The 22,741-nt window shown below is 38.8% G+C and overlaps 1 protein-coding gene across 1 annotated transcript in view; it reads right to left on the bottom strand.

Moving 5' to 3' along the window:
* Nucleotides 1–6,755: 6,755 nt before the first annotated feature.
* Nucleotides 6,756–22,741, bottom strand: part of med13b (mediator complex subunit 13b) — a 33,835-nt gene continuing 17,849 nt past the window's right edge. Inside the window, exons 13-30 of the mRNA XM_059533212.1 lie at nucleotides 22,655–22,739; nucleotides 21,449–21,642; nucleotides 21,159–21,358; nucleotides 18,114–19,018; nucleotides 16,821–16,988; nucleotides 16,517–16,740; nucleotides 15,415–15,604; nucleotides 14,983–15,328; nucleotides 14,685–14,901; nucleotides 14,408–14,599; nucleotides 12,743–12,966; nucleotides 12,509–12,651; nucleotides 12,267–12,425; nucleotides 11,983–12,126; nucleotides 11,742–11,902; nucleotides 9,937–10,101; nucleotides 9,696–9,796; nucleotides 6,756–7,652 (exon numbers count right to left, since the gene is read on the bottom strand). Of these exons, the coding sequence (XP_059389195.1) occupies nucleotides 7,520–7,652; nucleotides 9,696–9,796; nucleotides 9,937–10,101; nucleotides 11,742–11,902; nucleotides 11,983–12,126; nucleotides 12,267–12,425; nucleotides 12,509–12,651; nucleotides 12,743–12,966; nucleotides 14,408–14,599; nucleotides 14,685–14,901; nucleotides 14,983–15,328; nucleotides 15,415–15,604; nucleotides 16,517–16,740; nucleotides 16,821–16,988; nucleotides 18,114–19,018; nucleotides 21,159–21,358; nucleotides 21,449–21,642; nucleotides 22,655–22,739 (3,951 nt within the window). The 3' untranslated portion in view covers nucleotides 6,756–7,519. The remainder of the gene's footprint in view (nucleotides 7,653–9,695; nucleotides 9,797–9,936; nucleotides 10,102–11,741; nucleotides 11,903–11,982; nucleotides 12,127–12,266; nucleotides 12,426–12,508; nucleotides 12,652–12,742; nucleotides 12,967–14,407; nucleotides 14,600–14,684; nucleotides 14,902–14,982; nucleotides 15,329–15,414; nucleotides 15,605–16,516; nucleotides 16,741–16,820; nucleotides 16,989–18,113; nucleotides 19,019–21,158; nucleotides 21,359–21,448; nucleotides 21,643–22,654; nucleotides 22,740–22,741) is intronic.

The raw sequence follows: 22,741 nt of genomic DNA, 5'->3' as shown, positions 1-22,741 counted from the left end.
TTTGTAAATTGTAAATGTTTTTATCACTCATCAGCTGCTAGAAATCATTCTCAAAAGGAGTGTTCACATCAAGAATGATTACTGTTAAGATTATATAGTATGTTTATATGACAATAATTGTACTAAAAATGCAAAAGTTTTTCCTTTGCGTTTTGCAAACGTTCATGTGCAGACATTGTCAAAATGATCCCCATTCACACATATCCATGAAAATGACTAAAAACACTGTATTATGCTACAAGTGTGGCGTACACGACCAGAAAAGTGAAGCTACAACATTTTGATCGCCATCTGGTGGCTGGAGTATAGGTCATAAACCGCCAAAATAAATGATCAAATTACACTTCAAATAAATTTTTCCCAAAGATGGTTTCTGTTATAATAGGTAGTTCTTGTCAAACTAATGATTGTTTAAGTGTTTGTTTTTCTAATAAGTTTGCTCTTAGTTATTCGACGCTATTAAAAACAGGGTGTGGTGTCATGATTGTGATCTTGTGATTGGGTCTACGGAAGTTTGAATGGGACTTTGTTACCACAGCTTCACCTCATGATCACTACTGCGCAGACTCAGGCTCAAAATGTTTGCAAGATGACAGCGGCCATACTGGGATGTGGAGATACCATACAGGAAATGGAGATACATCGTCCAACTTTATTTTTTTACAGTCTATGATCATGCAACCCTGGCAAGTAGTTGGTGATGTCACTTTATATAGAAGCACTATGCTCCTGTGCAGATAACAATAGACTAAACACATAATACACATGTACATGAAGTCAATGTTTCCCGATCCCTTTCCCCCTCTCTCCACTTTGGCTCATGTCTCATTACCGTCCTATTGAAATAAAGGCATTAATTTTTTTTTTATTAATTAAATAAATAAAATAGTTCCAAAGTCTCTGAGAAGTAGCGTTTTTTCACTGAAAGAATTAGATTTGATTCAACAACTGAATGAAACAGATTAATTCCTGAATGAATCCTGAATCTGCATTTGTGATTGGAGTAATGACAAAACAAGCTCTAATCTACATTGCTCAAAATTCATCAAGAATCATCAGTGGCAAATCCTTTAAATATGAAAATGTACTTACAGTCAGTGAGTCAGAACAGCCGGCAGATCAGGAAACAGTCCTCCGTAAAATGCGTTGCACACAATTGAATATTTGGGTCGAACTGTTCTGGAACAGTGTTGTAACCACTGATTTCAAGTCATGTCCTCTTTTGGAAGGCCAAACAAAGTAGTTTCGCTTTCACAATGAAACACAGCGTCACACATGGCAGGTTCGAGTGAGCAGAAGCGGCTTGAGAATGGTGTGGCCGGGGGGATTTGACGAAGGAGCTTGAGGCAACCACATGTGATGAACTCCGGGCTGGACTTCGCTTTGTCCACGATGGAAGCCGATCCAGCTATTCACAGTGTGAAGTTGAAGTATTTCCTCAGCTACCAGCACGGATCAGCTCTAGGCATGACGAAGTGAATATCATCCTCTTCTGGAAGGCTAAACAAAGTAGTTTTGCTTTCACAATGAAAAACACAGCATCTCCAAAACATGGCGCCGGCAGCAACAGATAGAGTCAAAGTTATACCTTCTTTCTTTGCGTGAACATTTGGGTGGTGTTATGCAAATATTCCCACATCGTGATGTAGACATGTGGGGGCATGTTTAAACGAGCCATTTTAGGGGTGCTTGGATAAGTCTTAACTTTGATAAAGAATATCTCTTTGGATTTGAGACTTTAGTCTTTGCAACTTTACAGATCTTCTTCATGCACCAAGTGCTTGTAACACTCCAAAGAGTTAGGAAAACTTGAAATTGCATCATATGACCCCTTTAAAATGTAACACAGAATCATATCAATATTTCAAACATTGTCTCTAACTGAGAATCATCCTGAACAACCATGAAATCCTCTCAGAATGAGCAGATGGTCCTTTCTATATGCAACATCATCCATGTATTGATTGACAATTCAATCCAGATGAGACCACATTAGACCGCAAATTGACATCTATAACAAAGACAGAATCTTCCTCTTAGTGGTGCAAAGATCTATATGATGGGCCCCTCACAAATCAATAACAACAATAATGATCTTGTTTCACAAATATGTAGTACTGATGAATAGAAAATCCATGCAATTCAACATATTGGTAGCTTCAAGTCTTGTGTACACTTTTTATGGACCACAAAAGTTAAACCAATCGGTTGAGATGTGACGAAAATCCACACATTTGCTGGTCTGTTCTCATTAAGACTGCTTGGCTCAATCTACACCCTTAAAGTGTATCTGTTTACCAATGGATCTCATTTGATGAGACAGAAGTCAGTAATTGGATGAGGCTTGTGATCAGATGTTCTCTTTGGGAAGCTAATTCCACTCTTTCTGACCTGCCTAATCTTCTAAGACCAAGTTGGAGTTAATGGGCGTGCTTCCCCCACCAACTGCTGAGCAGTGAGTAGGATATCCAGACAGCTGTATCGAAAACGCTGTATTAGAGCTCTGCAGAAGGATGTGACAGTATAAGCTGCACAACATGATCCATGATAAAGTAATTTATGCATGAGTACTGGACTTCAAGTGAATAGAAGATACATTTTCATGATTAGTCGAGCAGAGGTCATGCGTAAATGGATATCATATAGCATCCCTTCTGACAAAAATCGTTAATCTGACTGTAATAGTTCCCATTTACTGGCTTTTTTTTTTCTCCACTGGGAAGTAGCTAACAAAACATATTTTAACAGACAGAAACCACATTTGCTGCTGCCTGGGATACTGTATATGACGTTTTTTTTTTCATATTCTCTCATTTAAGGGAAGAGGCTATAAGTGCTGGCAATTTAGGAGTGGACTGGACAATATTTCAGATCGATTCTCAGTTAAATACACTCCTACAATATATATAGTTTTAGTGTGATATTTTGTTAAAAACACAAGTCAGCAACACTTGGGTTGGTGTTGGCACAGTGGATAAGACACATGCCTTTGGTGTGAGAGACCTGGGTTCAAATCCACTGTGAGACACCAATGTGTCCCTGAGCAAGTAACTTAACCCCTAGTTGCTCCAGAGGCATGTGACCTATGACATATATAGCAATTGTAAGTTGCTTTGGATAAAAGCGTCAGCTAAATGTAAAGTCAATTATAATTTAATTAATGATAAGTTAGCTTACATTTTATAGATTCAAATGAAACAAAAACAGGATCATTACAAGTTTCTGAACAACATAGTGGTGTTTTGTTTCTGACTGAATCAATGTTTTTGAACAAATTCCTTGAGTGAATTATTCAGTGACTCACTCATAAAGATTAACAATATAGTGCAAGATTTTCAAATATTTGGGGAACGTCTTTGACTGCTGCACTTCTGTCTTTTTTGTAGCATCTTTAAACACACAGTGTTCTAAAAATGCAAGAAATCTCATTTTTAAACGTCTAGGGGGCCATTCACACAGAATGTAGACCAGACGGGGGCCTAAGCACACTTCTAAGTGGGCCACAAGATTGCTTAAATTAATTTAAAATAAGACAGAACAAGTTTGAAAATAAGCAGAAACATCTAACAATCAGGATGTAAGCTGAAATTGCATTTAATTTTTTATATAAACAAATTTATTTTAACATTTTATTGGGTAGAAATCACGAATTGTGAGTTAAAATAAACAAATTAACAGCTGTAACTACAAACTAGAAGAAATGAATGTAAAAATTAAATCATAACAAAAAAGTGTAAAGAACATTCACTGATTGGGTTCATGGAATTTTGTTATTTTAAGTATTTAATTTATATAATTTAATATTCCACCACGCCTATAGTTTCTGTAAACAAAAGTTTGAAATTGTGCTGCTTTGTCATTATTGCAGAAGCACCAGAAATATCTCAGGGTTCCTTTAAATATAGTCCTTGGGAGTCCACAAGAGAACTGCTATGAGGTTTCAAACTGGTCCTTGACTTTCTTTTTATTCTCTTATTTAAGAGAAGAGATGGGAAGTGTTAGCATAAATACAGTTTTCCAGCCAATTTTCTTGCTTTTATCTCAAATATCATAGATATCTTTAAAAAATCCCCTACACAATGGCTAACGTCGAGCATGTCGGCAATCCAAATGTACCACCTGCCTCCTCTCAGAGTCCCAACCCTGTAATTGTACGTTGATTTGACAGACAGCTACATTATGATCATATGAAACCGAGCTAATCATGCCTTCCTGTCCCTTTCATCTGCACCAATGAGCTCCTTCCATACAGAAATTCAATGACATTTCGTTTCAGCGCCACAGATGAGGAAAGGTCTTCTGTGACCCCCCTTTTTCAGGCCTGCTCAGATGCAAAGCAGGTTATACAAGTCTTAAAAATGCCTTCATTTCAGCAGGTGACCGCAATCATAGGCCCTCAGAAATAAAAGCGATTATAAGCGTCAGCATTATTTTAAGCCTGTATGCCTTTCTATCTATTCCACCCAAAAATGTGTAGGCAATTTATTAAATTCCAATGTCTGTGCCTGGCAGACATTAGTCTAATATGGGCTTTCAGGGGAGAACAGAGTCGGCGGTCGCAGTGCCCGGTCACATCACAAGAGATGGCAAACCTCTATAGTTCCCATTCGTCCTCTCCTCTTTTTATTGCCATTTATTTTCCATCAGCAATATGATGCCAGCATTATGCTTGACTGATGTGGGGAGACAGAGCAATTTCCAGAGAAACTTAACACCAGGTCACAAGGGGTTGAAATACGATAAACGGATACTCGAGATGATGCCAACCCAGATGTTATGTCAATGGCCCAGGGTGAGGAAAACACTTTCTCAGTGCTTCGATTTTCAAGGGCGGTGAAATTGCGCCTCGAGTGCGCTTTCAATTTGCCCAAAGGAACGAGGCGAAAGCGAGACCTCGTTCGAGTAGACATTCAAACGCATTCATTCGACTGCCTCATGGAGGAGACTAAATATGGAAATTAACTTTGACTGCCAGATGTTTCCTCTGTGTAATAGAAGTCATTACCATCACATTTAGCACTTCGTTACCAAAGCGCCTCACATTACGCGGTGAAAGGTATTCCTCCGCGAGCTCTGTAACAGTGCATTACGTGCAGATAATGATGAATTTGTTATCCTGTGGTCTGTGAGGTCCATTTCCCAGCTCCCCTAACTACAAATGTCAGCCCCGACAGGCAATTACAGGAGTCCGATTACTCCCTTCTCTGCTATCACGCTCTAATCTCAGAGACCTCTGGCGTGGTGAAGAGCTAAAGGTTGTTTTCCCCCGGGCCTCAAACAAGGCCATGAACTTGGCTATTAGAGGCCTAACAGGTTTTGTCCAAGCAGTCTGCTGGATGCCTGAGTGACACCCAGTCGATATCCTCCATCCTGGGTCATCTCTCTCAGCTTCTCTGAAGGGAGAAAATGCTGAAAGACATGATTCATAAGTAACTTATATGGAAATATTTCAGAATAGGGTTGCAGAGGTTAAAGGTTTGCTGCATTAGCTGAAGCACTTCAAATAAAGTAAATAAATGTATGTTGTAGATGTACTTGCACTGCTCAGATAGACAGGCTTGCGCGTTTTTTTTTTTGTCCACCTGAAAGGTAAAGTTCTTCTTCAGCGGCTTCAGGAGGTAATGAAAGCGCGACAGCGCCACCTGCTGCTGGACACATACAGATGCAGGAGGAAATTTCCTTCACGAAACATACACTTCTTTTGTCAATTTATCATGGTAACCATATTATCAACAGGATATATTAAGTCGCTATTAATTTACACGTATTTTTACCACTCAAAACATTTTAATAACAAAATAAAAAAATACTAAAACGTTTTTCATCTCGTTGTTGGGATGTGGTTGTTCTCTTTTAATTAGATACTTTTATCCAAAGGGACAAATGAATGAACAATGTGAAAAGCGATTGTTCTGTAATGTAATGTAAACATATATAATGTAATAATCTCTCATACTCGGTTCAATTAGTTTTTGTTCGCGTTGTATACTATATTACATAGCAATATTAACACTATACATTATTCAATACGCAGCTTGGGAGTTTATACTTGTGTACACTTTTGGACTTTAACTAAAAGATTAAATTAAATGACGATTATAAAAACATTTTTTAAATTAAATGTCCGACACCTCTGTACTACCGAGGCTAATTTCAAAGCTAGCTTTTACAAACATTCAGTTTTCACACGTTTTGAATAACTGTCCAAATTTTGACTGGAAATGACGGACAATAAAGATGTTCTGTTCACAGGGATATTTACCTCTTTATTCTCCCCTAGTACCATGTCCCATAACTGTGATAAAAATGACACGACCTCTCAAACTGACATGAACTGCAAGCAAGGAGAAAAAAAAAATCGTAATTCCTCAAGAGCCATAACTACATAAAGAGTAGGGATGAAAATATAGTGTGTGATGCAGTGATAGAACTTGATGCAATGCCCAGTACCTCAATGAACAGTAACAACACTACTAAACACAACACATTCACAGCTAAGCCTCTGGTTCAGCTCCATCAGCAAACGAGCACATATGCAAAACCAGTCTCCAGGACACCAAACAGGCCTGATGAGAATAGCACCTTGTCATTTCACAGGGATTTGAGGAGAATAAATACACAGCAGTGTCTCCCTCGAGGGCTTATCATATCTGGAGAGTATGATGAAACCTCCTGCAACATGGGGTCTCATATTTTCCTTAGAAACCCAAGATATTTGTTCAAAATCAAGCAGGATGTGCAATGACGACCACAGGTTTCAGGTTTTACACACTTTATTCCTAAAACATTAGCTGCACCATCCATAGCGGCACACAATTGTATTTACACATTTATATACACACACAATTCTCTAAATTTGTGATATAAAATATATAATCCGACAATGTACCTCTTGTCCTCTTATTTGAAACTTTAAATTGCTGTACAGGAATTCTGTAGCTACAGCCTTATCTTAAAGTCCCCACCACACAAAGGTAAGAACGTGAGCTCCTGTATATTTCATTCTGTACACTGTGACAGTAAAAATTGTGGAGAAAATATTTCTCTAAATATTCCTCTAAAAGCAACCAACAGCAAATTCACTTGTCGGTTCTGTAATTAAGACAATTACATACATGACAAACCATTTTTAATTCATTTAGGAAGGCAATATGCAGCTTCCTGTCTTTATATGATATAAAATATTAAGAAATGACATTTAAAAACATACAATAAATAAGATATATGCAGGCATTTCAACCGGATAAAACCTGACCCAGACTGCACTTTCAGGCCATTATCAGGACTTGAGTCCACTGACATGGACTAGTTTTTTTCCCTCCAGTTGTTGCGAGATGGACATTTGGCATGAACTGGGCAGCTTGGCCTTGCCGTAAGTGCGCTGTCTGATTGAGGTTGGTTTGCCCAGCCGTGTCCACAGTGTGGAGGCCTGCAGCGGCAGTGCAGTGCAGTGATGCTGTGTCTCTGCTGGGTCTGTTGGGAGAAATCATGGCAACAGTTGTGCAGAACCCCTTGTTGGTTAGAGCATGTTCATTATTAAGTTGTACATTTGGTTGAGCACAACAAAGTGCACGGGCAGACAAGAGCGCCGGTCCTGAGTCGCTGGGTCACAGGTCAGCCATGAAAGGGCATTGTACTGTTCCAGCACAAATCTGCATAAAGAAAAAATGTGTGAGAAATCCATATCATATATCCATATATATATGTATATATATATAATTTGAAAAAGTGGATAGTTCATCTAAAATTTAAATTATTTCATTAATTACACATCTTCATGTCATTCTAAATGCACAAGAGTTGCTCTCATTTTCAGAAGACAAATATTTAGGCGTAAATTTAAGAATTATGTATCTGAATTGCGTATAAGCTTTCCATCCATTTGGAATCCACAGTTTTACCATAAACAAACAAACTTAATTTGATGTATTTTTGTCAGTCATAGGATTTCTTCACTCAAAAAAAAAAAACATAGCATAATTACATAAAATGTAACTTCATTTTTTCAAAATGCATTTATTCAAATTGCTTCAAATCAGCATAAATCTGTTCACTGTCAAAACTTTAGGTGAGCTATCCCTAATTTAGGCCTACTTTTTTTGTGCACAAATTAAGATCTTTTTTAATGAAACCACTGAAAGTCCATTTCATTAAAATGTCGTCAAAAGAAATCCATATGCAAACAAGTGGTTTAAGAGACGCATTCTTTTTCTAAACAGTTTTAACAGACTTTTATATCAACAATGATCAACATACATCCATTGAGCATCTATTGACCACATTAGTTGAGATTTGTGATTAGAGGCCTTAATTGTTCATCATTTTAAGCAGCGGTTCTCAACAAACTTATAGAGCGGCCCCAATAAATCTTAAAACTATTTAAATGTAGTTACATTAACATATCTTCATTAAAATGCTAAAAATATGTCATGTTCATGTCTTCTCAGAAGACTTAGATTAACTGCTTGATTCATATGGATTTCTTTAATGTCTTTATGATCTTTTTTAAGCAGCAACATTTTGACATGAGGGACTGAAATCGTAGGTTTCATTAAAAATATCTTCATTTTTGTTTACATGAGTGAAAGTCTTGTGGGTTTGATACAACTTGAGGGCGAGTAAATGACGACTGTGGGTGAACTATATCTTTAAATAAATGGTGTTCAGATTTTAAAAGAAAGACTTTTTTGAGAGCCAATTTATTCATAAATCAAATCCAGCCTGGGATGGATCATAAATCAGTTGCGATCCTTGTAATCACAAATTATCGAAGCTCCAACAAGTATTAACCCTTGTGGATTGTTCATATAACTCCATATACAAGCCAGAAACTAAGCCTTTTTTTGCACAGGCCTATCTAAAGGGTTAATGGTCCCACCTAGTGATCAACTGTAAAAATAAAAATTTTACCTCTTCCCAAAAGGGAAAACCACAAACAATCAAGAATGCATGATTATATGGTGTCATGGCTTTGCAATCAAAAAATGTCGTTATAATTGAAGTCAATGGGGCAAAAACAGCCACCAACAACAAATCAGGGAGAAAAATTTTAAATCTGATGCTGCACAAAAACTAACAATGCATCAAAGCCAATCTTGTTACTAATCTTTGACATACCCAAGACTGTGATAAAAGGTAAAAAAAATATCCAGTCCACAATCACTTTATATATTGAAAATATGTAATTGTGTGTGTTTTTTCTCCCAAATCAGTGACATCGTTTATGAACTTGATAATTAAAGAGTTAAAATCTTGGATTTTTTTTAAACATTTGGTAGTTTTGATCAGGACTGAGGTTGATTAATAGATTTATGCGAATAAAATTGAAAAAAATATTTATCTGATACATTTTTTCAGCAGTTTAATTTAGTGGATGTTTTCATCCACGAACATACCGAAAGGGTAGTGAATTTGCCCACAGTGTACCGTTGAGCTTTTGAAAAATTTCAAGCATTTTCCCAAAATATGGGTCAAAATAAGATTTGTCACCAAAAATCATTCCATTAGCTCAAGCACAGAGAAAGTTGTGGCCAAAATAAGACTCAACTTTCCCCCTAGTGGACGAAAACGTCCCCAACAACGCATAAGGGTTAAAAAAAAGATACACCATGTGGGATTTTTTTTTATAAATGTACAGAAATACATTTGAGACATGGGATATAGGGAAGAGTGTCTGTAAGGGGTCCAGCTGATACCTGAGCACATCTGAGGTATGGCTGGAGTCCAGAGGGTGAGTGTGTTTACTGTGCAGCAACTCATCTGACTGCACTGACGAAACATTAAGGTGCAGAGAAGCCTGAAAGAAAGACAGAAACATTCATTATATGACACCTGTGCAGCTCTGTTAAATAGATTAGATTGTGAACTTGATTTGGAAAATAAAGCTGTAATGTATCTCTATAGTGAATTGATTAATACATTTACTGAGCAGCTTACCTTCAGGAAGAGTGGACATTGGTTCTTTGCCTGTGGGCAAGAGGACCAGAACCAGTCAGGCAGTGGGCCAGCTTTAGCCGTCGACACAAAGTAGCCCAGAGCCATGGGCTGCTGGAGGATGTTGGGAGACTCGTCGTGAGACTCCATCCTGTCTGTGCTCTGGCCCTGAGGAAGGGGAGAGAGACGGTGAATTCACAGCTTTGAGAAATGATTTCAGCTACTTTAAACAGTTATGTAAAAGTATGGGTAAAATTCAAAATAATTTCTCATTACTCCTAAACTTAGTTCCTGATATTGAGATATTCAGAGATATACAAGATATTGAGCACACCATTCAAAAAAACCTTTTATTCAGCAAAAATGCATTTGAAAGATTTCAAATAAATGCTGCTCTTAAACTTCCTATTCATCAAAAAAGTGTTTCCACAAAAATATCGAGCAGCAAAACTGTTATCAATATTAGGGGTGTAACGGTACGCAAAAATCACGGTTCGGTATGTACCTCGGTTTTAGAGTCACGGCTCGGTTCATTTTCGGTACAGTAAGGGAAAGAAATGCAAACATTAAACTGCAGGTTGTTTATTACTTTTTTTAAACAATTTGTCTTTTTAATAAAGTATATATAAAATAAAAAAAAGAATAAGAAATAAAATACTGCTGCAAAGTTCTCCACTAAATAAAATACTCTCAGTCTCAAACCAATATCATATAATAAAATATAATGAAAAATATAAATAAATATGATTACAGTGCAGCATTACCAATCCCAGCGTGTAGACCTGCTCATATTTAAAATATATATATATATAACTTTTCCAAAAGTGTAAAGTGCAGCATCAACAGTTTCAGTTTTTAGACCTGCTCAGATTTCGTTATTGCTTTAGACCGATCGGAATTAAGAGCAAAGGTCTGTTTAAATGCCGACGTGAACTGCGTTTGAATTACAATCTATTTTTTCCTAGTTGTAGTGATGTTCACACTCGCATGATGCCTTTTGAAAACCTTAGGCCGGTGACACACTGGCATATTGCACCTGTCAATAATAGTCTATTTTGCCGTCAATATTGTTGACGGTGTCCTTTATCAGTAGGCTTTATATTTATGCTCAACATGAAGTATAGATATTGTTGTCGTGAAGACATGATCCTGGTCTGTCGGCGGTCTCCCTCTATGTCACCTACAGTACCAGCAGCACGCCAGCGCCGCGTCAGGCATGATTCTGGTGTGTAAAGACACAGAAAACGCGAAGCAGCCGTCACGCAACTGACATGCAGCAGAAACACCACGCTCACGCCACGCAGCCAGTGTGTCACCGGCCTTAGAATCAGCTGCAGGGCGGGATTTGCGCTGAACGCGGAGACTTCCGCCACTTAATGTGTTCGCTTGGAAACACGAAAATGTATATGTTCCGCAAAACAAAATATTGCATTCGGTCATTCGGTACAAATGTGCCGAAAGCCCTGTACCGAAACGGTCCGGTACGAATACACGTACCGTTACACCCCTAATCAATACTGATAAAAATAAGACATGTATCTTGAGTACCAAATCATCATATTAGAATGATTTCTGAAGAATCATGTGAATCTGAAGACTGGAGAAATGATGCTGAAAATTCGGCTTCACGTCACAGGAATAAACTACATTTGAAAATATATTCAAATAAATGTAATAAGAAATTATTAAAATATTTCTAAATTTTTACTGCATTTTTAACAAATAAATGCAGTCTTATTGAGGATAAGAGACTTCTTGTTGATATTGCATGTAGAAATTCTTCAAAAGGTCAGAGCAAATCAGTTTACCTTGCTGCCGTCTCCTCCGTGGTGGTAATGTGAGCCTGGCGACTGTACTGGGGAGGTGTTGGGAGAGTTGGGTAAGATGTTAATAAGATCAGGATCAACCAGGTCATTCTCTGACAGCAGGTCTAAGATCCCATCCATGCCGCCCATGCCATCTGTGACATCTGCAAACACAATGAGAACTTATGTTAGCCTGCTATAAACACAAGAAGTGTTTGGTGGGGTGGATGTGGAAGTGTCTGACCGTTGTTGGGATTGAAGGCCTGGAGGCCGGCAGAAGTGGGGAACACGAGGATGTGAGTGCAGGAGGTGTCCTGAGGAGTGTTTAACTGGGACTGCATGTTCAGGGTCGTGCTGCGGCCAAACACAGAGCCCGTGGACACGGAGTCTATGGAGAGAAAGAAAATGGAAGGAAATCATGAACTTTCATCAAATAGTCATCAAAAGTTTCTAATGGTTTGAATGGATACAGTAAACAAAGACAAAGTACAAAACAACCGCTCTGTGTGAAAGCGCCAAATTAATTACCTGGCATGATGACAAAGGATGCCTGTGGTTCCATGGCGACTAGACAGGTACTGAGGATGCTGGGACTGTCTGCTGCAGAGATGCCACACATCCTGCACATTTCCTTCAGTCGTCTGCTGAGAGACTGCAAGTTTCGCCTACTCAACATAATACTCCAATCTGATTGGAGGAAAAACAGCAGTTAGATCCATAGCAAAGGGTACATGATGCCAAACAATAAAAAAAATAATTGAAAAACCTACCACGCAATTCCCCGTGACCTATCCTTCCGAGCCGGCCAATCACAATGCGCCAAGGAAGTGAGGTCATCTGTACGAGACCCAGGCACCATTCCCAAAGTTTCTGAAGGCCCTGCCGTCGTGCAGAGCCCTTTTTTCTCCGAGCTCTGTGTGAAAACACACACACACCCCAGTCAAAAACAGAGGCCTGGGCTTGAGCAAACAAAGCCAATCAAAGACCAGCTCTTGAGTGCTCACCGGTTGGGTACGTCAATGCTGATGACGCAGGTTTCTAGCAGCTCTCCGTACTGGTCTGTGCATGAAGCCAGGAGCCACCTCTGGTCATGTGACAGGCAGTAGGCCACAAACAGCACGTTGAATTTCTGGGCAGCTTCTCCAAAAGTCTCACCCAGCTCTGTCTGCTTGTCCTTCACCGGTGCCAGGACGAACGGTGGTGCGTAGAGATGTAAACACTCTGGTCTCTGAGGAGGACAAGGACCAAGAGGTCAATATTGTTATATTTACACAGTCCCATTTCTCAATATTTTTGTATGTATGAAAAACTGCAAATTGGCCGTTGTTGCAGGAAAATTATGGGTGTCTCAAATTAAATTTCCTGCCTTATTTTTTGTTTTTGATTTATTGATGCCACAGACCCCAAAATGTTCCCTTAAAACAAAGGCAGCTATACACTACTGGTTAAAAGCACACCCTTTTTCTGTACACTTCATGAAATTAAGCATAGACCATATACTTTGTTTCAAATGTTTATTTTGTCACCATTTGCTATATCCAGCAAAGTAAACCAAAAGACTGAAGGGTGATTCTCAAACATCTGCATTGAGAGAAAGAGAATGAGCTTTTTTACATTTTAGAGAAGTCAAGTTGCGATACTGAACAGGACCACAAGGTGATGCAAAAAAAAAAAAAAGCCTGAACCAACCACCTGCTGACTGCATATATCTACTACAGTACACGGATCCATTCAGAATTACTAAACGCAGCAACATACACAGCAAATCAAAACATTATCGTGAATGTGTGTGGAAACAACATGAATGTATGGAAATGTCTGTGCATAAATACAATCTGCAATCATTGCTTCAAGAGCACTCATACATGCATTATTATAACGGAATCACGCGTGCTTACTGTACAACTCCTGTACGCCACCGCAATCATCTTTACCTTGATTGCAGTCTTTATCAATCAAAAATTTACTAGCAAGATATTGGTTATCCAGTCGAAGAAACAGTTTGCATGTGTTGTGCTGACAATCCGTTCAGTCTGTACTTCATACAGCACGATGTGTGTGGGCTCACACTCTTCAGACACAGTCACAGAATATGACAGATCTCAGTGTTTAAAAGTGAAACACACTGGAATGGATAATTCACTGAAAATGCAACACAAGTCTCTATTCTCTCTGCAATCTCTGATGTAATCAGCCTGGTTTCCTTTATATTAGCGCTATTTTGGATGGATTGTTTGAACGCATTCACTTTCTGGATCATTGGACTGAAAACTTTCCCAGAGTTTACCAGCTTAAAATGATCTGATCGCAAGCAGAGAAGCAAAATTGGGTTAAAGGGTTGGAATAGAATTTGTGCTTCAGTAATTTTGCGTTAATTGTGTTAAAATTAATCACAAACATTAAAGCGTTAACGTTGACAGCCCTAATTATAATATATACAAATTTGTAAAAAATCAATGAAATGAATAAATTCAAAAATCTGTTATTGACAGTAATATTTTTTCTCTAAACTTTCCACAGACCTTCTAGAACTCTATTGCGCTTTTCAAAATAATGAAAGAATAATGAATTAAAAAAAAAAAAAAAAAAACTGGTAAATCTATATTGAAATGTATTTCATGTGAAATTGAAAATCCTTTGCCTAATATATTGGCAATTATTAAGAGTACCTCTTTGCTCTGTAGTGCAGTGTCAATGGCCAGGCCAGGACCGAAGCCTGTTAGCGTTTTGACATTAGTGGAGGTTGGCAGACGCCGTCTGCACTGAGTGTAAACTGAGAAAGCCAGAGACTTCAGGTGCTGTGCGTATATATGGCGCTCCTCACTCCAGACCGGCTGCAGCAAGTACTGACTGGGAATAATCTGGCGATAAAAAAAAAAAAATAACACAGGTTGTTTAGTTCCAAGCAACATTCAATCAGAAAGCAGGGATCAGATGGATTCTTACTTGGACATATACAGCATTCCTGATGTGAGGAGGAAGAGTCTGAAGCATCTCTAGATAACAGCGAAGAAGACCCATTGTCCACACGCTAGAATTGCTGCCTTGGCCTGTCTCCTCATAACTGAATGGGTTTATGATGTAGATCACTATAGCAGGAGGATAGGTGACAGCATGGGACTCTCCATCAGTAGGCACCCCCACCTTCTCTCTCTCCATTGTGCTGCCACAAAGATAAATCACAGATCAGAGATCACATCTGAGAGAATCAGTAACATGATTGTTTGGATGTGAAAGGTGGTACCTTTCTGCGAGCTCAGACTGGACCTGAGGTTGGCTGGTGGCCGACGTGCCATCATCCAGAGTTCCTGCACTCTGACCAGCAGTCGGCTGGCTGGACTGCAAGCCTCCATAAGGAGGTAGTGAATTGGGCTTGGAAGATGGCATGGGGCCTATGCCCTGAGAGCAGGAGGAAGAGGACGAAGGGGTGGACGTGGTGGTGGTGTTAGTGTTGGAGGTGCTGCTGGTAGATGGGGTGGCATTCTGAGCAGCTGTTATGGGGCTACCAGAGCTGGAAGTGTGTGTAGACCTGGTTTGGTTTCGTTGGGAAAGCAGTGAGCTGTCCAAAGACTGGGATGCCAGAATGGATGCTAAAGAGATAAGAAATATTATAAGACTGTTAGATTTACCTTGTCCGCACAACATCGAAGAACTTTTAATTTGCTTCTGCACATACCCAAGTCATGACAGCACACTTGTGCGTAGAGTTTGAGTTTGTTAAATGCCTCGCTGCTGCCGTTTATGGTTTTTGAGAGCCAGTCAGTGAGAGTCTGATCCGTGAGAGATTTGGCTCCAGTATCACTCACCGTCACAATACCATCAGCATGAGACTTAGCGATGGGCTTGTGCTGACCGAGCCGACAGGACTGTCGAACAACAATAAACCATCAAGTCAATTTTATTTGTATATTGCTTTTTACGAAAGCAGCTTTACAGAAAAGCATATTAAATGTTCAGAACCTCTTAATGTAACATCTTTATGCCTAGTCACATTCAGCAGATTATATTTATATCCCTACACAGGTATACTGTATGTGTAAAGAGTTGGAAATATTTATATATCCAACTTCATATAAAGAGCTGGGCGATAATATGTGACCCTGGACCACAAAACCAGTCTTAAGTGTCAATTCTTCATTCATCATCAAAAAGCTGAATAAATAAGCTTTCCATTGATGTACAGTTTATTAGAATTGGACAATATTTGGCCGAGATACAACAATTTGAAAATCAGGAATCTGAGGGTGCAAAAAAATAAAATAAACATAATACTGAGAAAATCACATTTGAAGCTGTCCAAATGAATTCTTAGCAATGCATATTACTAATAAAAAAATACGTTTTATTTATATTTACAGTAAGGAATTTACAAAATATCTTCAAGGAACATGATCTTTACTTAATAATATCCTAATGATTTTGGGCATAAAAGAAAAATCGATAATTTTGACCCACAAAATGTTGTTTTTTGTGACTATTGCTAAAAATGTACCCTCAAGACTGGTTTTGTGGTCCAGGGTCACATATAGTTGTTTAATATTACAACAAAGCAAAATCAGGTGGTTGAGACTTGATATATATATATATATATATATATATATATATATATATATAGTGTGCTGTACAAATGCAGAAAAAGTTGGATATAATAGATATAATAGATAGATTTTTGCATAAAACTATTATATACTATATAGTAAGTGTACAATTCAAATGAGAATAAAGCTGGACATAATACATATTACGCAGCATTCACTAGATCTTTAGCACATTCTAACCTCATATACAGCTGTCAAGTCTCTGAAGAAAGTTTTGGCTCCATTAAGCAGGGCTTCGTTGTCGGGACACACCACCAAATATTCGATATCCCGCTGAGAGCTGTACGGGTCCAACAGAAGCTTCTCCCAGTATGGCAGAGCAAAAGGTGACAGCACTACATAGTCATACTCGTAACCTACCAGTAAGGTGGGAATGGGGAGGGGCTCTGGAGATTCATCTGTGCCTGAGAGAAAAGAGTTGTGTAAATGTGCCTGTATCATTTATAAACGACATAGAGGATGGTGCCAGTTGAGTTCTGCCTACCATACGATCCCCTGCCAGCCATCTTGTGGAACTGCTGCCAGGTGAGGGGGCCCTGGACTCCCCAAGAGCGCACAGACCTCTTCTTCTGGATGGTGTCCTGCAGGACAGGCTGCAGTGACAGAAGCATCCTCAGCACATCCTGAGAGAACAGCATGCTCATATCGAAAGCTGCAAGAACAGAGAGACAGTAGTGTTTTACAAACACACCAGATTCGACTTCAAACAGATTCACTGCTTAACACATTTAGTAGAAAGCTGTTTTTCAAGTTTATTTGCAGAATTTGCTACAGGTCTGCATGAAATGAAAATAGACCAAATCTACTTTTTAAATGCATTCTGATCTTTTTGTGAACAAATAGTCATAACTATTCGCTCTGGTAACACACGCTGGACTTCTCCGATCATTTCACCCTTCTTACAATCAACTGCCAAGCTCACATTCTGTTCTGCCTTCATTCAATCAACAACTGGTGGACTAAACCAAATCCTGCCCTAAATTTGTTTATATTCCGATGATCCGTTTCATTCGGATGTATTTCACAAATACAGAACAAATGATCTGTCGCTACTTCAAATTCAGTGTGACTTTAAGCTGGTCTTCGATTGATCAAATTCAAAATGAATCCTATTTAGATTAATACATTCCTGGGCTTAATGTAAATTTATGCATGTTATTTCAAAGAAAATATTTCAACAGCTCCCCCATAAATATATAAATGAATACACGAAAAAATTCAATATGAACAATTTAAAAAAATCCCACAATTTAATAACTCCAAGTCCTTTTAGTTTAATTCTACTCTCCAACCACCATAGAAAATACTTTTCATAAGCAGATTAATTACTGATGGAAACAAAATCAACTCTAGACATTCCATTTTATTCCAAAATTATGTCAGTAAATTGGACCATAAACTCTGTTCCATGTTGAATTTAAGACCTGACTCAAATTACATGCTAAATTCGGACTCAAAGATGTAATGTGCTCAAAATAAGTTAATGTTTTGAACCATAACAATAATAAGATAATTTTTCCATTAAATATCAATTAAAAAACAACAATCTCAAAGCCGAAACCACATTGGTGCAGTTGGGCTTGGGTTGTGCAGCAGACCTCTACAGAAGTGGTTGACTCAAAGCCCTCCCTTTGTCCAACACCATATTCAAGTCTATTTCTGGTATTTATGCTGTAATTTTGAAAAAGCTGCTTATTTTTTTTCCAGCACTGCTAAAAACCATGGACTGAATGAGCAGTGTAAAAATAAGAGAACAACAACAACAAAAAAATCTCACCACTGCGTTTGGCCCAGTGGTGTAAAGAGGAACTCTTGACCAGCATCTCATCGACTTTTCCCCCAGACATGTTGTCCATGAACTGTCTGCCATGCTCCAGAGCCAAGTAGCAATCACAGTAATAGTCCCTCTCCTCCAGGCGCATGGGGGTCTTGAGACTGGTGCTGGGATGTTCTGGCCTGATGATGGGGGAGAAGGGGTTAGTGCACAGGTCCTGCAGCAAGAGGATTAGATCATCCGGGACCTGCTCTTTAAGGGCCGCCCCTATCTGAAGGGAGGCCACGCGTACAGCCTCAAAGTGCTTCTCAGTCTCCCGACCAGCATCTGAACCCCTTCCCATGATGTCCAGCTCATCCTCCAGAAAGAGGCCGGCACCATTTCCATAGCGACGGTTCATAACCGCGCTAAAACCGCAAGAGCAGGGGTCCATGCTTGAGTACTGTGGGTCCATGTTGGGATCGCTGATGTAGACGCCCACATCTGCCCCCGTAATGTTCATGTTGCAGACGCAGATGCAACAGCTGTCAAAGTTGCAGTCCTTGAAGAGGTTCATGACCGACTCGGAGAGGATGAGGGTGACGTATAGGCTGTGAGCTTCCGGGATGGAGGGCACGGTGGCCGGCTCCACTGAATTTAAAGGTCGGCAGGTGGAGGGTGTAGAGGCGGGAGAATAGAGGTCGGAGTTCTCGTATTTCAGCGAGCCCTGGACGCTGGCGGGGCCTCTGGGTGTGCGTGGGGTCCGGGGTGTCCGTGGCGTCGGGGCAGAGATTCGAGGGGTGGCAGGAGAGGGCAGGATGCCAGCACCGCAATTGCTGGGCGGGGCGCTGTTGGACATAAAGGTGTTGTGTGTCTGAGGGGTGCAGCTCTGGTCCTGCTCAACTGCACTTCCTACACTAGGGATGTTACTGTTGAAGAAAAGGAGAAAGTGTCACATACAGTGGCTAAAATATCAAACCAACTGGCATTTATTTTGATGATAAAAAGCACAAGCATACATTTCAAGCCAAAGTGTGACAGAAATAAGACTGTTTGGTTTAAAATTATAAAACAATAGAAATACTGTCTAAAATTATGGGGAAAAACATAGTTGCTACTTTCTGCTTGTCACACAGTGGGATCTTTAGTCACCTCCTCAAACCCTCATCAAGTCAATTCAGTTCAGGGAGACATGATCCAATTCCCAAACGATTCCTGATTCACTGTTTAAATTATTTAAAGTGATTCACCCAAAATATTTGTAAGATTCAAACTAAAGCCTCTTATAAAGCATAAAAGCATCTTATGTCTGCTCTGACCTGCCAATAGAAATGGATTAAGAAGACATAGTAAAGTGGGTCATTGGATGTGCACAAGAAAGATTTTTGAGTGTGATGAACTGAAGATAACATTAAAAAAGCATGGGCTGGTAAAATGTTCTTTCTGTTTTTGAAAGAAGTCTCTTAAGCCCCGTTCACACAGCCAGCGACATAATCCCATGTATTTTTAATAGAAAGCTGGCGACTTCCGGCGACACGAGCGACAGGGACCTCTGGCGACGGAATGTGGGTGTGTCAAGCGATGCGAGTCAAGTGACAAAAGTTGAGAATTCTTCAACTTTATGCAAATAAGCAGTGAATTTTACGAGAGACAACCAATAGGAGTAAAAAAGCATCTCGAGTGCATGCAAGACAGATTTCCTGATTGATTTTTACTGTTTAATATGATTTGACTAACCACATACATGGATATAAAAATGATGTGTAGAAAAGACTGTTGACTGTCTAAATGAGTTTGAATCATACACTGATGGTTCAAGTTGTTACTTATATGATGCAGTGAGGAGTTTAGGTTAATGATTTAATGCACGAGCACTGCTGTAGTTTATATAAAAACACTCTCCAACAGCAGAATGGCACTTTTATGTCTTTACACACAGTACTCCAGTTTTCAGTGTCACATGATCCTTCAGAAATCCTTCTAATAAGCTGATTTGGTGCCTTAGAAATATTTCTTACAATTATCGAAGTTGGAAATAGTTGTACTGTAATATTTTGGTGGAAAACTTATTTTTCAGGATTTTTCAAATTCAAAAGAACCTTTTTTATCTTTTATAACATGGATGTCCTTTTCTGTAACTTTTGATCAATTTAATGCATTTCTACTGAATAAAAGTATTTAAAAAATCTTACTGACCCCCAACAACAGCAGTGTTTGTCTGCTCTGAATGGCCAATAAAAACTGATTAGGTGGGTAAATACAGAGTTAAAAAAAAGTATGGTGACCCATACTCAGAATTCGTGCTCTACATTTGGGGGTTCAGTGCCTTGCTCAAGGGCACCTCAGTCGTGGTATTACCACCCCAAGACTCGAACCCACAACCTTAAGGTTAGGGGTCACCAGAGGTGAACCACTTCACACACATCTGCATCAAACCACAAAATTCACAAGCAGTATAGAGTCGTTTGAGAAAAACAAAAATAAAACAAGCAAACAGTGAATCAATGTCTTCTCTTTCTCTTACAGTTTAAGTGAAAGTACATCTGTGGTTACTCTGCTGGGAACGTACTCAACTGTGGGAACGTCTTCATCAATTCACTAAAATTACCTTGGGACCATTTCATAAGTTATTTGCAAAATAGCACAGTTTTTGTTAGTTTTGAATAAGGTGTTCAGAAGTGGCAGGAAAACATATCTGCATGAAAACAGATGCAGGTACACATTCTAAAAGTTGAGCGTGCTTGCCATCAATGCTCTGGACACATTGCTCAATTAAGGCTGCAGTATCATTAATACCGAATTGCTATTTTGGTCTGGCAGCTGCTTGGACCACAAACAGCAGAGAAGAGTGTGTTATGTGCTTGTTAAAAACCTGACCCACTTACTTTAACCACCACCCGCTCAATATGTATCCTCCCAAGTAAGGTAAAAGGTAGGCCTTTTAGGCTTCCATACATGCCAACAAGCTGATGAAAGCTTGAATTGCTGAATGACTCATTAAAGGTTTGTTTGTTACAAAATAATTCTGCTAGGGAGGAAGAAAAATCCCTAATTTCTGGGCTGTTGCACCTGTCCTTGTTGAGGAAGGTCATGGCTGCCATTGGCTGCAGCATCTCCAGTTTGCCGACTGTCCAGCTGGGCCGGTACACACACTCTTCTGGAAGCTTGATGGGAAGCAGACAATGGCTGGGCAGCATCTTCAGAGGGGCGTAAAGGGAGCAGCCGATGAGCGCTTGACAGGACTCTTGTTTAAACACGTAGGAGAAGTCCTGAAAATACAATAAAGAAACAGTCTTACATCACAAAATGCCTCTTCACGAAAATATTCCTGGGAATTGACCGCAGTAATTAAGTACTACCTTAATCTCTGAGGGTTTGGGGCTGCAGAAACCCTCCTCCACCTCCATCTTGAAGTTCCCGCTGATGGCCCCATCCAGAAGAGAGAAGCCAGCCCCTGACTCTGTATTGCCCATGTTTATAGGAGAGTAGCCCATGATGATGTGCTGCTCCAGTGATGGAGGGGTTGGGAACATCTGGTGCAAGTCCGCAGAATCTAGATCAATAAACACACACAATGAAGGAACAGAAATATGGCACTATAAATAGAAAATAGGTAACAGATGTTTGCCATTAACATATCAGTCTGTGATGACTTGTGCAGCACTAAAACGGTTTTTGTTTGAAAAAAACATGTAGCTCTTGGATTCTGTAGCTCTAAGTAAGAGCAATAAGTAGAAGCCCATGCAATGACTTTTCTAGAATTGCACAGTTATTAAAATCCTATACTATTTCCTAATAATAATGAAGAAAAAAAAAAAAAGCAAATTTGATTAAAAAAAAGCACTGTTATTTTACTTTTATTTATATACTTTTAATATTTATTATATACTATTAATATATTTTTTCATTATAATTTAAGTTCACTTTAGTACTTTAAGAACTAAAATTAACACTAAAATGATATAAATTTTACTTTAGTTTTAAAAGTTATATTAAGTTTAGTACCTTAACACCAAAATTTTATCAGTTAGTTGCCAAAGCAGCACATTTTTGTTTTTATTGTTTAAGTTTGAGGTTTCAGTCTTCTAATATTTATATTCTATTTTATTTCAGTTTTTAATGAAATTAATGAAAATTTTAATAGGCATTTTGAAGTGAATTTGAGCATCACAATATTATAACGTACAAATTTTTTTTTAAAGATTTGCTGAAGACTACAATTAATAGTGTTACTGTACAATTACAATTTAGATACAATTTTTTTATCTTTCAATGTACTTTTAAAATGTATTTAAAAAAACAAATATGTGATAAATAATTTATATATATATATTTTTTAAATATCACTCCAATATCAGCCAAAAACCAATGTGGCACAAATATATATAAAGCATTTCTACATATTTAACAGCATAACTTTAAAAATTCCCACTCTCTATGGATAATATGAACTTACATTGAAACATTCTAAACCAATCTGCTCACACACTTCCAATAACAGTTATTAGAACAAATGCATCAGTAATGATGCAGATACAGCAGGGGTCATGAATTGAGGCACATACAAGGCAGGGGGTCTGGCGCTGCTGGTTTTGGTTCTTTCCTACCAAATTTTCCCTCTGCTACACCAGCAGCTCTCCTGGATCCAGGCT

Source organism: Carassius carassius, chromosome 41 (assembly GCF_963082965.1).
Source record: "Carassius carassius chromosome 41, fCarCar2.1, whole genome shotgun sequence".
In the NCBI taxonomy this organism is placed as follows: Eukaryota; Metazoa; Chordata; class Actinopteri; order Cypriniformes; family Cyprinidae; genus Carassius; species Carassius carassius.
The sequence above is the reverse complement of the archived record's forward strand: the minus strand, read 5'-3'. Positions and strand labels throughout refer to the sequence as shown.